Source organism: Channa argus, chromosome 4, assembly GCF_033026475.1.
Source record: "Channa argus isolate prfri chromosome 4, Channa argus male v1.0, whole genome shotgun sequence".
Lineage (NCBI taxonomy): Eukaryota > Metazoa > Chordata > Actinopteri > Anabantiformes > Channidae > Channa > Channa argus.
In genome coordinates this window covers 20500876-20515502 of record NC_090200.1, presented here as the reverse complement: position 1 = coordinate 20515502, position 14627 = coordinate 20500876, and the positions used below count along the sequence as shown (strand labels likewise).

General features: G+C 40.5%; 1 protein-coding gene across 4 annotated transcripts in view; it reads right to left on the bottom strand.

The window, feature by feature from the left end:
* The window catches only part of dusp8a (dual specificity phosphatase 8a), a 40555-nt gene extending 26430 nt beyond the window's left edge, over positions 1 to 14125 (bottom strand). Inside the window, exons 1-3 of one of the 4 annotated variants that reach the window (XM_067501387.1) lie at positions 13811 to 14125; positions 11084 to 11158; positions 7637 to 8036 (exon numbers count right to left, since the gene is read on the bottom strand). In XM_067501387.1, coding sequence (XP_067357488.1) covers positions 7637 to 7873 — 237 coding nt within the window. In that variant the 5' untranslated portion in view covers positions 7874 to 8036; positions 11084 to 11158; positions 13811 to 14125. Of the gene's footprint in view, positions 1 to 7636; positions 8037 to 11083; positions 11159 to 13520; positions 13679 to 13810 lie in introns of those variants that run through there. The other 3 variants (XM_067501384.1, XM_067501386.1, XM_067501385.1) reach the window with 3 other exon arrangements.
* Positions 14126 to 14627: the final 502 nt, after the last annotated feature.

The following is a 14627-nucleotide window of genomic DNA, read 5'->3' as shown; positions in this document are numbered from 1 at the left end:
AAAACACTCAGGAATAAAACACTCCCTCAACTACTTACTACTAATTATTTAAGATTAAATAATGATTACTGGTCCCAGCTATATGTCGAAGTGTCCCTGGGCAAGACACTGAACCCCTAACAGCCCATTCCCATCCCCACCTGTGCAGTGCCAGTCCAGGCCTGGTAGAAATTGGGGAGGGTTGTGTCAGGAAGGGCATCAGCAAATCAGCATGCGGACAATGATACACTGTGGTGACACTGAACTCACGGGATAAGAATAAAAAGAAGAAAAAATAAATAAAAATAAAAAAATAACTGGCCAGTATAACTACTTATGCTTACATACAAGATACTGTATAAATGATGCATATAAAAGATATAATGAAATAAAACTGCTGTCAGTATAACATGGTGGCTGCTGGCACTCATTTGTCAATCAAAGAAGCGAATCAAGTGCTTTTTTAAAATCTTGTATTTTTATCTGTGTTTTCTTGGCTTTACCTGTCTATGGCATTCATATGTTCCTGTTCGTCTTCATGTTTTCTTTGTTCCAAATCTTCTACACTGTAATTCTTTACTAACCCTGTATAATTTTGGCTAATAAGCCTAGTGGGATAAGATCTAATTCAGGAGCCTGATCTCAATGTCTGAGGATTACAGGCCTTTAACAGTACATACATGCACACTACACCTACAGTACATCACAGTCTCCAGTGTCAGTTGCACACAGTGTAAAATGTTTCTTAGATGAAAACACACAATGAGAACTGCTGCAAAAATAGAAAAATTAATCACTCTGTCACACTCGGACGAGCAGTGTGAGATGCATTCAGGTTTTTACTAAGTGATGCTTCCTTTATCCCTGCTTCACAAATTCATAAATTAGAGTATTCGGACAATGATCCGCTGTGGCGACCCTGAACTCACGGGATAAGCCGAAAGGAGAGTAGTAGTTGTGTGCTGCATGTGTATGTAGTCTGTAAAACTCACTTTCCTCATTTTAAACTAAGCATCAACTAGCACTATTGCAAGGTTCTTGGGATTTATAATGTAGAGCTAATAATAAAACTTGGCACCAAAGAGCTAAATTAACACATTAAAGTTATTTTTTATCTTTATTTTTCTCATAAACCATATCGAAAGGAGGACTGGAAGAGTCAATGTCTCTTCTAAGGTTGAAATTCAACCTCCTCTAATCTCATCTGAACGTATTCTCTGTGAAAAGAATTAGAAGCCTAATAATAGGAGCTTGTCTTTAATTAGGTGTATGCGAATGACAGCAATAATATTGGGATATCAGCTATACTCCATAGATTTTGTGTGAATGAAGCTAAAGCTACTGTATCGAGCCTGCTCAGTATTTGATATGTGTAGAGTTTGGTGCAGTGTTAGAGGTCAACTACCCAGGGGGGTGCGGGGATGGCTGTCAGACTGCAGCTGCAGTTCAGATCCCTCATCTCTCTGCAGTGCTACAGCATTGCCCCTGTTATGACTGTACTGGCCCAGGCACTGTGACGCATGCAGACTGCAGGTAAACAAGGAATGCCACTGGCAGAGAGAGAGAGAGAGAGAGGGAGAGAGGAAAAAGGAGGGGCTATGTAGAGAGTGATGAAAAAGTGGGGAGAAGAAAGGGAGAAATGAAGTTTGAAGGAAGCAAGGGGAGGAAGCCCAAAAAAGAATCAAAGAGAACGCTGAAGAGTTGGAAGATCAGTTTTAGAGAGAGGGATAATCTGAAGGAGGGCATTAGAGCAGGACATAAACAAGGAATGGTCACAGCCATAGAGGTTTTCTCCTGTAGTTTGAATGACAGCATTATTGTAACAATTATTCAGAAGAAGAACAATTGGTGATGTGAAAGACAAGGGTAAGTTGTTTAGCAAGAGTGACCTTATGTTAGAAAAAATGAAAAGTGTGGAAAAGAAAAACAAGGGCTGACACAAGTCTGGGAGTCAAGAATCAGACTTACTGTCATCTGCACACTCACAAACACAAGCAAAGAAAAATGCACACCCACACAGGCCATGAAACCTAGATAGGTGCCTTGGCAACAAAACCCATTTGTGTAATTGTGGGTTGACGTAAGGTGAATCACGGTGTGCCCTTGACCTAAGCAGTGCTTCTCATTACTGACAAGGTCAGTGCTGAATGTGAGGGCACGGACAGCATGTGTGAACTGATCAGTGACACAACAATTAAAAAATGCAAACAATTAAAAAATTGCTCCACTTTTCTGAAGTGCAGTTTGGGTCCTCTCAGTTTGTCCTGTTTGACTTGTTTGACAGTGTTTCAGCTGTGGATGTAGTGAATATGATGTTGGGGTAGTTTAAGAGCAGGCAAATGGAAAGAAAGCACATTATGAAGTTTAAAAAAAAAAGACAGCATACAAGAGTCAGACACTGTATTCTAATATTATTATTATCATATTATCCTATTATTATTACTCGACAACCTGCTCTGCATATCACTTATTCAGTATCTTGCTTGATTTGTAGGCACATATTTAGGATGCATATTAATCTGACTACAAACTTGCCTAATAGTTGGTCGCTCCCACAACATACACCACCGGGCACTACATACACTACGTTACAAACTGATACTACTGCAACTGGCAGTGAACTCTTCTAGCAATTATCTCCACCACAAAGGGTGTTACACATGGGACTTGCCACTGTCAAGATACCACCCTGAAGCCAGATGATGGCTGATGCCATTTCCATGACTTCCTCGGTAGGTGTGACAATTGTGTCAAAATTCATGTACTTCCATCCTTATGAAGACCAAATACAAAACAATTTAGAGTTATGGGTTAAAGACTGTTTAGAACTGTCATTGTGTTGAGGATTTAAATTGGATTTATGTGTTAGGGAATTATTGCCATGAGTGGAATATCCTCAAAAGTACAGTATTACAACCATGTGCATATTGTTGTTTGTTTGAGACAACAATGTGAAGATGCGACAGGGTGTTGAAGACCTGTGATGCCTCTGTGCATTTGCAGTGTGAGGTAATTTCAGAGGTTGCCTGATCTGGTTACACCCTCATGATGCTGAATCATTGAGGTAAATAAACAAACTGTATACACTTAGGGCCTCAGACAGGTTAAACTTTCATATGTGAGCAATGCATGTACAGATTAACATGAAAACTAGTTCTCTGTCTGTGCCACACACACAGGGAATCTCTAAACTCCAAATGCATGCTGTAGATCTGGTTATAACATGTCATCCTTCTGGCTTATAATTAAGCCATATTTTACATCTGCAAATCATCTATGAGTCATTCCTTGAGTTTTTCCTGTACATCCATTAAGCAAAAAATGTGTCTACATAGCATTACTACATTTAGGGTGCAGTAGTTTATGTCTCAAACTACATCAGTCTATGAGTGTGTGTCTATTTCAAACAGTGGGATCTTTAAAGCAAACAATGATTCAAGTCATGACGTCATCAAAGTAAACACATGACATATTCGACTCTGTAGAAAAACCATTGCCAGCACCAGCGTCTTTGTCTGATCTTGGCAAAAAGAAAAATGTGAATGAAACATAAAAAATTCCCTAATTGTACTCTCTTGGTAATCTGGGAATCAATCCACACAGTGAATCATTGAGGAAATTCTCAGTTTTGCTGCTTCTGTCAAGCCAGATGACACATGAAACACTCATGTGTCCTTCATTTTGAACTCTGCAGTTACTGTAAACTGTGTTATCTACAGACCAGTGTCTAGCCCTGTGTCTGACATTTAAAATATCAGAAAAATCTTTCTGTCCTGGTTTAATTTTGCAGAGTGTCAACCCCCCCCCCCCCACAAAAAAAAACCAAACTTAAATTGCACATCGTTACAAAAAACAGATGGTGCGTCATCATACATCATAAATGTATCCTGTGCTAGACAGCACAAGGCGAACCCTACCAATTAGGATCACACACAAGATCACAGAGCCATTGACTAGCTCTCTTTATTGCTATGTGGCCAATACACCAAAAACAACTGCACTACTGTTCATTGTCAGGATTAATATTTTGGCATCACAACACTTAAAGACATACTAGAGTGTAATTACAGGTGGATGACTTTACAGTAAACAAAAGCACAAAGAACTAAGTGTGTAAGGGCTAGTCAACTGTGACAAAGGCATGACACCGCTGGTAAAGCATCAATATTATGGTTGCAACTAAAAATTTTGTTTATTTTTATCTATTAACCTGCTAATTATTTTTTAAGAGTTTTTGTTTTGTTTTGACAGTAAAAGGTAAGAAAATTGTTATAAGCCAGCGTGAATGCCTGTTTTGTCCAAGTAACATTACAAAACTCAAAAGTATTAAATAATTTTACAAATTTTTGATGAGCTAAAATGCTAAATTACAGCCAAATAATTTACTCTTGTCCTGTCCTTTCTCACATAATTATAAGACTAAGTCTTGAATCATGTTTGTAGCGCTAGATGTTGTAGGTTGTCCCATAAGTTTTGTCTCACTAACAGGGGTCAAGAAACCAGCTGCCTGCCCTCTAGCCTGTCAGAGAAGGCACAAGGACATCCTGTTCCTGTGACATCCCTCTCTCAGCAATGTTCCACCACCACCTAATCTACTGTAGTCAACCTGTCCAACTTTCAATAAAAGACATCTTTAATAAAGAGGATATGAAGGGAATGGATAAAAAAAAAAAAGAGGACACCATTTTGATTGCTGCTGTGCCGGACATTCATCGTTCATTCAGCTCAGTTAACTGAAGCGTTGGGAGCTTTCTATGAAAGAGGGTGAGTGCAGCGCCTTGGGGGATGCATGCTATTAGTGCTCAATGGGATGTGAGGTGGGAGGCAGCCAGGGAGGAGGCGGAGGCAGCAGCCCATCCATGAATACCCTCAGTACTGCTCTCCCACTTCCTGCATTCACTTCCTCAACAAAGAGCTACAATGGTGTCCTTTGCCGTCTTGGCTGGCTCAGGCGGCTCTTGGCGATCCTCAGAGCCATGTGGGGGGTACAGAGGATGGTGTGTGTGTGTGTGTGTGAGGGGTTAGTAGGCTTTAACACCACACAGCCAGTCTACACGTGCCCAGCCTGCAGCCTGCCAGTGGCCCCACAAAGGGATGATGTCATGCTTAGCCAATAACAAAAGAGTCTTGCTCCGGCGGGCCCTCCTCTCTTACCCGACTAGTTCCAGCTTTATCCAGCCTAGCATTAATCGCACGCCTTATCCTCTTTACTGGGGTGGGGAATGGATAATGACAAACAAGCCATGGGGCAACACCAGACAGACAGAGGAAGAGGAGAGGAAAAAATGAAATAAAGAAAATAAATAATGAAGAATGGAATGGTGGTGGAAAGCTCCAGGCTACAGTTGTGGGAGACAGACAGAGCTGTCATGAGAATGAAATCAAGAGAAATCAGAAGGAAACAAGGTTCTACAGGGTGCCACAGTCAGAGGTCTCTCAACCACAGGGCCCCATACAGAGATGGATCCAACAGACCAACATAAAAATACACACTTGCTGCGGGGACTAATGTAATGAAACTTAAAGTCTGACTTGATCTGCACTTCACAGCTTCCAGCTTTAAGAACCTCTCCAGTCTTTCTTATGTTTTTTTTTCTGTAGAACTCTGTAGTTGTCAACAATATGCCATGGACATAGACACACACACACTCACAGACACACACGAATACACACAAAAACATTATCTAAGAAAAACTGGATCTGTTGGTCGGGATGAGTTACACATTTTGAAATGCAGGAGCTCCTGCTTAGCACCTTCTTCTGTATGAAGGTTTAAGTTACTAACAGAAAAGTTTTTATACAAGATCCTTGTCCTGTTACTAATAGCAAATTTTGGGTGAGAAGGACAGCATGTGGGTTTGCCTGCCAGAAGCTGTTGCAGTAAATCCAATTTAAGGCTAATCAGAATAACCGACAGTAAGTGAGAAACAGCAGGTTCATGAGGACTCCAGCCAATAAGAAATTATACACTATTACACTTTTAATACATTAGGTTAGTTGAAGGTAGGTCATCTGAATTAAGAATATATAAATAATCCGCAGTTCCCCTCCAAGTCTCAGTCACCCAAAAGCATCAACTGTTATCCAAGATGAACAGTAAAGTAACAAATCGACAGCAATAAGGTAAAATTATTTGCCATTTGGTGGACAAGATATGTTTGGTGATTTCTATCAGAGTAAGAGAGCTACAATCTAGGACTGAAAGCATAATTTCAAACCAGGTCATAACTCACAATTAGCAGGTTTAAAATAATGACATGCAAGACAGGTCAGGCAACCAGGACGTAAACCCAAAAAAACCAAAAGCACTTTAAGGACTGGTGTTTAAACCTGGTGTGTCACACCCTAGAAAAAAATTTAAATCGCCTGTTGTGTCATTGGCCTCATTGGAATCAATGTGTCATTGACTCAGCATTTTATTGTGTAGGGTGTCCCATGGTTAAAACTTAAAGAAGCATAAGTGCAGTGAAGAAGAGAAATTTCATCTCATAGTCAGCTTTGTTAGACATTGTGTGAAACTCCTGTTGGTATATGCACAAGATAAAGTTCATGAGGGCACAAAACATATTCCACACATAAAACACATAAATCTAACCTTAGCTCTCACAGTCCCTTCAGTGGCTAAAAATACAGGAGTCAGTATGCCACGGGTGGACAAGACATGGAAAAAAGGCTGTCATCTTCAGAGTAAAAGTCTTGGAAAACCGGGGATCTGATTTCAGGCCCACTGATAAGCAACAAACCTACAGTAAGCCTGCCTGACTGCCAAATATAGCACCCACTGATGTGATGCAGACAGGGGCCAGCATAGACAAGCCCATTCCATAATCCCAGTGGTACATCTGTCAGGTCTGGTGGAAATTATCTGAAGACCACATATTTACATGTGTTTTGCTTAAAGATACTTCAGTAGGGTAAACACTGAAATGGGAACTTAATTCTGAGAAACATAATGTAAACTATTACTATGCCTTCACTACAATACATGCCTCGTACAAAAAGTACTGCAGTATACAGTAGCAATGATAAAGAGTACACCTTAAAAATTTCTGCTCTTCAACACTGGGCAGTACACCTGTGGCTCTATAAAGAGTGAGACAGGACAAATTGTCACAACAGTCCCTACTGTATTTGTGTTTCCATTCAAATGCTGATTCAGCTACTTATCCAAAACCATGGTACTTTAAATGCATCCATTTAATTATTATTATTTAATTTAATCCATTTAATCTATTTGCAAAAAGTTTGTCATACACATAGTGTAAATCCTAAGTGTAAATGGCACAAGTGCATTTTTAATGTCAAATAACCAGCTTTTTAATGGTTTTGTCTGTCTTTGATGAGGGAAAAAAAGTCAAAATCCTGAGCTTTATATAATAATTCATAAATTCCACTGAATATTTATGGCAGCTAATACAATTACATGGTTAAATATCTAATCAACATTCCAATTGTCTCTTTATATTTATACTCTTCATATTGCAAAGCCAGCTCTGAATCTGGTAAGGATACAGTTTTTCCTTTTTCAGAAAAATGGAGGTTTGCCAAAAAGACACTTTGAATCCAGTGGCTCTTAAAGAAAAGGCACTCTAATCAATGGAAGCACATCCTACCACACAAACAGCATCACCATCACATATACTGAGGTTTAACTCACCTTCAGCTTGCCGTTGGGTTGCAGTAGCTCTGTGACAGACACCTTGTCTTGCTGCAGTCGCCTCTTCACCAGCTTGGAGCAACAAACATTGACTGCACCTTGTACGTGTGATGCATTGTACTCAGAAAATGTCCTGCTGTCAATAACCAGCAAACGGCCTGTTCCTCTCTGGATGAGGCTTGCCAGGCGTTTGATGTCCATGGTGGTACGCTTAGTTGGGCCTTTCTCCCCTGCCATGATGTAGGAAGGGCTGAGTGGTAAGCCTGGGTCACAGATGTGAAGGCGGTGAGGGAAAGTAGTGAGGAGGAGCAAAAGGTGAAGGAAGAGATGGGGAGGACAAAGAGCTGAGGTCAGTGGAGAAGAACTGCCACTGAAGCAGGCGCTGAGAGATCCATGGTGCCTGAAAAAAGAGTAGAGAGAAAAAAAAGGGGGAAAAAGTCATTCACATTACTGAAAATTCCTGGCATTCGATGGTTTATTTCAATGTTATTATTGGCCAGCTGTGTCATTAAAACTCTTGCTAACAGCTGGTTCATGATAATACAGCTGATGATGAGACATTAGGGCATGAGCATCTCTTGTGTTGATCGTCAGTCCAGTGATGTCACTGCAACGATTTAAACCTACAATAATTCAAACCTTACTACATTAAATTGGTATAAATTTCAACAGCAGAGATGCACAATCTATTTTTGTGCATTTGTATTATCTTTGACAGACTTTGAGCACCTGCAGAATAAAAATAGCTACAATGCTAAACATGAATATAAATCTTATTTAAAGACACAAAAGCAGCTTGGATTATCCACTGGGATTTATCAGTCCTGGAGATCTAAGGGAACATCACACATCTAAAATCAAAGCCAAGTTAAGTTTGACATGTACAACAACAAAATGTGTGTGCATGTCTATGCACAGTTAAGTGTGTTTGGATGGTTGTTGTTGATTGCGGGGCTCTTGTGCAGTAGCTTATGAAACAGGAAACTGAGGGCGTGAGATAAATTAAGCCAGGGGAATTCAGAGAGCAGGTCTGGACACAGGCAAACGGCCTGTGTGACATCCTGTGCGTGTGTGTCTGAGTGTGTGTTTCTCACAGAGAGCTGCCCATAAACTTTATGAACTGCTCTTTCCTATTTACCAACCGCTCTAATCATTTCATTGCTAATGTTCATCACAGCACTTTTACATTTAACATGAAGTGCACATGCAATCATTTATTAGGGTTGGAAGATCAATGACTGCAGGTGTATTGGAGATAAAACTGAGCAGGGGAACTAATGTCTATTACAAAACTTAGGTATATGTAGATGTCAACAAGGACAAGGACTTTGGACTTATATGAACAAAAAAACTATGTAGGATGAAGACCATTTCCTTGACCAACCAAGTGTCATGCGACAAGTGAGAAGGTCAGAATGTGAATGCAGTCATGTTGTTTTATTCATCTACAGGCCACGTGGTGTCATAAAAAATGAATGGCCCTCCTCTCATTTACCCTACAGCTTAAATGGAAGTTTAAACCTTGGTTAAAAAGGGAGAGTATACGAGAGACAGAAGTGTAGAAACAGAGAGTGGAGGGAGATTTGAGATGAAAAACAGAATAAAGTTGTAGTAATATCAAACGACATAAAGACATAGCAAAATAGCAAACACAAAAGGTGTCCTGTTATGATAAGACTTTATATACTGTACTATAGGCTAAGAGAATGGGGGAAACATTTTGCGCATAAGAACAGTGGTGAGAAGTGGGCGAGAAAGGAGTGAAAGGAGATGTGGAGAAACTGTTTTCTGATCAGCTACTGTCTTGGCTCTGGTCTGAAACTTTTTACCTTTTCTGACACTATCATCAAAGAGGGAGAGAGGGAGAGAGGACCAGTAGTGGGGGTATAAAAGGATGTTATTCAGTGAGGATCTCTCCAGCCTAGCAACTTAGCCAGCTAAAGATAATAGAAGGGACAATAGTGGAGATGGAGCAGCTGAGCTGAGATAATTCAACTTTCAGAAGACTGCACCAAAAGTCAATAATGTCCTGAGATGTAACATGTGACAAATGTGTGGCAGTGGCATTCATAACAGAAAAGACCACTAAAGGAAAATGTTTTGTCACATACAGAAAGTCCTACAGGCTATTGGACAAAGATGTATGATTAGAGATGTATACATGTTGTTGCTGCTTGGCAACCTGCCTGATGTAAGGGCAGCAGCACAGGAGCATGGAACAAAATCCAGATAGACAGAAGCAACTGCTTGCACTGTATAAACATAGCCAAACTGCTGTTGCATTAGAAACTACTGTAAGGCAAGGGTGTGCACACGACAGCCAAACCATAAAAAAAATAAAAAATAAAATCTTGGTTGCATGAATTAGAAGGTAGTCCCACACACTGCTGAAAACAAACAAAATGCAGCTTAAAGCAATAGACAAATAAATCAAATCCACTTCTAATCACCCCCTCTGTGTTATAGTAGTGACTTAATAATTGTTTCTGCATTAATACCGTTAGACAAAGCACAATTCCATCACCTGCAGCAACACAACACACGAGCATACAAACATAGTGACATGCATGTCCCCACTTGTCCTGTGATGTGGACCCCAGCAGTCATTCTGCAGAAGCATTACAGCTTCCTGCAATGCCAGCGCTCTTACACAAGTAGCCCCCACCTCCTTACAACCTTCCCCATCACCTGTTATGCCATACCTTTTATAGTGCAGAGCCCCTTAGCTTTGTGGCTAACAGCACAGCTTCCAGGGGTGTGGATAGTTCTCCCTTTTTGCTTTTTCCTGTGCTGCTGAACACAACATCTGATGCTGCATATGTCTAATGGTGACTACTCTCCCACCCATTCAGCTTCACACACTTTTTCTCTCCGAATCCCTCCTTCCTTCTCTATCACTCACTTGCTCTTGTGCAGTAAACGCATGGGGAGGGGAGGAGTGCGATGGTTTACATGAGTGGTGGTAGTGAGAGTGGAATGGTGGGATGTTGCTGCATCTTTCTGTGCTGCTAGGCATTCACCCTATGATATCCTCACTCTGAGTGAATCCCACATGTTTGGACAACAAGGGCATGAAGACAGGAGATAACAAAAGAAAGTGAAGAAAACAAACAGACAGACAGACATAGCAGATGATCAAAATATTACAAAAGAAACACATAAGACGATGGGCACCCAGTAATGGATCCAGAAAAGAACCACAAACCTCAGGGTGCTTACTCAGCATCACAACCACAACAAATACCCTTATGCAAAAAACATCTTCCTCCATCTTGTGTCTTGGCAGTACAATAAAGAGCAAAAACAAACAAGCTCCTCAGAGTAAAATAGGCAGCAACCAGAAGCTTGCTGTGAGTCTCTGGCTGAACAGAGGAAAACAAGCCGAAAGGAGAGAAAGCAGAGAGATGGAGACAGCGTGTGCAGGCCCGGAGTACATTTTGTTGTTACCATAGAAACAGCCTGGTTGGGGTGATTGGGGGGCAAGGGCAGGGTGATGGTGATGGGATGCTACTTGTGTTGATGCTGGAAGATGGTAGAGGAGGGGAGAAAGCAAAAAGGGACACACATTTTAGCTACATGACTACAAGTTGAAAATATCTGTTCTCTGTTGGTATGTTCTGACAAAGACTGACACAACAAATTAATATCACTTTAATCTTGGTTCATCCTGAGCCTTCAACATCCAACATTATGGCTGTTCTTCCAAAAAACATTATGTCCACAAAACATCTGGAGGAAGAAAGCTGTACACCCCTGAAAGTCACAACACTGGAGTTACACCCTGATTAATTCCTGAAGGTATAAGATGATCAACTGGTTAGCTTGGACGTTTTTTTTAAATAAATATGTGTGGATTTCGATAACTGGAATTTACCTGCAGTGCCTTCAAATTACTCAAACTTTCAGTTTTGGGTCACTAGAATCATGTGTCAATAAAAAAGCTGCATTTATAGAGAGCTTACATGTGTTACAACCTGCAGAATAAGCACAAACTGAGCATGTCTACTTTACCCACACAATGTAAGAAACTGTATTATTTTTATCACTGGCCTATAAACAGTGTCTAAAAATCAAAAACTGCTCAACAGATAAATTTATAAAAATAGTTATTTATTGATATAGGAGGTATTTGTTCTGAAAAATGACTGTGACACTTTGTTTTTTAATTGGAAAGAGGAATTTCCAGAAAACTCTCTGCTTGCCAAATAAAATCTTCACACAAATCACCTTTTTACAGCCGATAACAAAAGGCTGCTCTCTTCTTTGAAAAAGATCAATAAACTGAAGTTGAGGAAGTAACTTTATCTTCGTAAAATGGATAATACACACAGACATATTCACGAGCAAAGCATAAGGGCAAACACAAAAACAGCATCTGGAGGGCAACTAGCATTGATGTAATGTCATCCAGGTTATTCATTAACTCGCTGCATAACGTCACCTGTGGCTGCGGCCTTGAATAGGCTGATTTAAAGCTGCCTCTTTGTTTCACACAATGAGAGACGTGAGTTGTTTGTTTAGACCACAAATAATTACATCATCACAGCATCTCATGCCCTTTACTCTGTGCCACAGTCTCTCTTATGAACTAAAGGGTTGCTTTTGTGTGTATATAAACACTGTCTGACTTTTCTGAGAGTATGTGTCATTTACACTTTAAGAAATGACCACAACAGGGTACCTGAACTGCAGGTATAGCCATCACTGTGATGAACACTGGGTTGCTAGGGTCATTCATTTAAACTTTTGGTAAAAAGCAGTAGATGACAGGTAATGTTACCAGGCCCTCAAAACACAGCTAAATAAACTATCTGGCTAAGAATATGATTTAAAACAACTTAGCAGTTTCCATTATGACAGTGCTGTGAACTGAGGTTCTTGGATTAATTGGATCTAGTTTATTTTGAGATAGTATAAAGAAAAGCAGTAAATGCACACAAGTGAGAAGTTTAAAATGGAAAATGGTTTGAACTATGAGTAAAAAGTATTTAACTAAATTGTTAATTATTACAAAATTAGTTGCAAATGTATTTTATGTATATAGTTAAACTGACAATTGTTTCACGTTCCCCGATTAAAGGTTAAAATGTCTACAGTGGTCGACAGCAAAATACTGAGCAGCTAGATAAAAATAAATGTGTTTACCACAAAAAAAGTAATTAAAGTGACAAGCCCGGGGTGTGCCATGCAACGTTAAGTGGTACTTTATAGTGATCAAGTTTTAAAAAAAAAATCAATTCCTGGTTTGCCCCGGTGAAGCAGACACATCAACAAAGTGAAAACAACATAACCACGTATAAAGCTTTCTGCTGTCTTATAATCAATACTCTCCCAGTGAAGCGTCTGCAATTCGCGGAGTCATATAACAGAGTGGGACTCCCCCGGACACTCGCATAATAATTATCACGACATGCATTAATGCAAAGAATACAACAGCCTAAACTGCATCCACTACAAAATACATGTGTGAATACAATTGTGTGGATTTGCTCCTCCGTCCCTGCATAGCTTCAGATATTGCGACCAGTAAGTTAAAAGATGGAGCGCATAAAGAAACAGACAAATCGTGGCCTGTAACGTTAATAACGATGGTGAGCGGCCTTAGCGCACCATAATAAACCGACCTAGATTAGAAATAAGAGCAGAACACAATACGGACAGCGGCCATTGCGTTTACAAACGCTACGATATTAACAAGCACTGTTAAACTACAACTCTACAGAAAGGCTTGCAGCGAGTTGTTTGACTTGGAAACCAGTGTTGTTATGACGCGTGGATATGTCCGCATGCGAAAATGAACCACTCCATTGACCGTACGGACTGTGTGATGATTAAAGACAGCAGCGCGCAACTTTAACGGCAACGACAGAAAAACAATACCTACCTCAGAATGGTCGGGCGAAAACACATACGCTGTTCGTCAAAATAGAATAAACGATCAATTGGGCCTGAACGGGTATTTAAATGTCATTATAGGACGGGCGCACACATAATAAAGGGAGAGCGCGCGCTGACAGAGTCGCTGCAGCGGCAGGAGGGTGGGGGGGCACGAACACAGCTATCGAACCGCCGCTGCTAACGTAAGCTAGCTCTACTAGATCGGTTAGTAGCAGCTCACTCCAGTTAAATAACATGAAAAATGTCACTTCTGCTAAACGATTTACAAACGCTCACCTCAGGCTCCACGCTGCTGCTGGGCGTTATTCAACTGGCCTCCATGTGTGAGGGGGGAAGCAGAGGAGTCTTCATAGAGCTGGCCAGTGTTTACCTGGCAGTGCGGCGGGGACAGTACAGATGACAGAGGGTGACAGCGCCAGGAACAAACGAGGCATGAAAACACGGCGATAGACAACAGACGGCTCCTTCAGCCGCTAAACAGTAAAGGCAGAGATTAGCTTTGCTAGGCTAGATACTAGCTAAAGCTGGTACAGTGTGTGTGTGTGTGTGTGTGTGTGTGTGTGTTTGTGTATTGGAGGGGAGGGGGATTCGATAAAGACGGTGCACTTTAGCACTTTCATGAAGTGAAGCGATGAGGTCATGGTTCAGTAGGGAGAGGGAAAAAAAAGAGGTTGACGTCACCTCTAGCCAATCAGCGCTAGCCGCTCAAGGATTGGGTGACGTCAGCGTACTGGTCCTGAGGTTAAAGGGATAGTCTGTGAATTTAAAGGAAGCTCGTTCATGTATAGTCACTTGGCTGCCATAGTAATAAACCAGCGCTAAGGGTGGTGGAGCTAAATAAATGAATAAATAAATAAAAAGGCTTGATTAATCACAAAATAATAAAGTTACAATTTAAATTAAACATTAATTAAACATTATTATTATTATTATTATTATACTTTAAATCTGCTCTCATACATTTCAGAAGCACATGATGTATTTAACTGCATTTATAACCCACTGAACTGATCTTACAGTTAGAAATGCACTGTACACTACACTTTCATTTAAATATTACTGCCTTAATAACATATGTGGTCTCAACACCTTC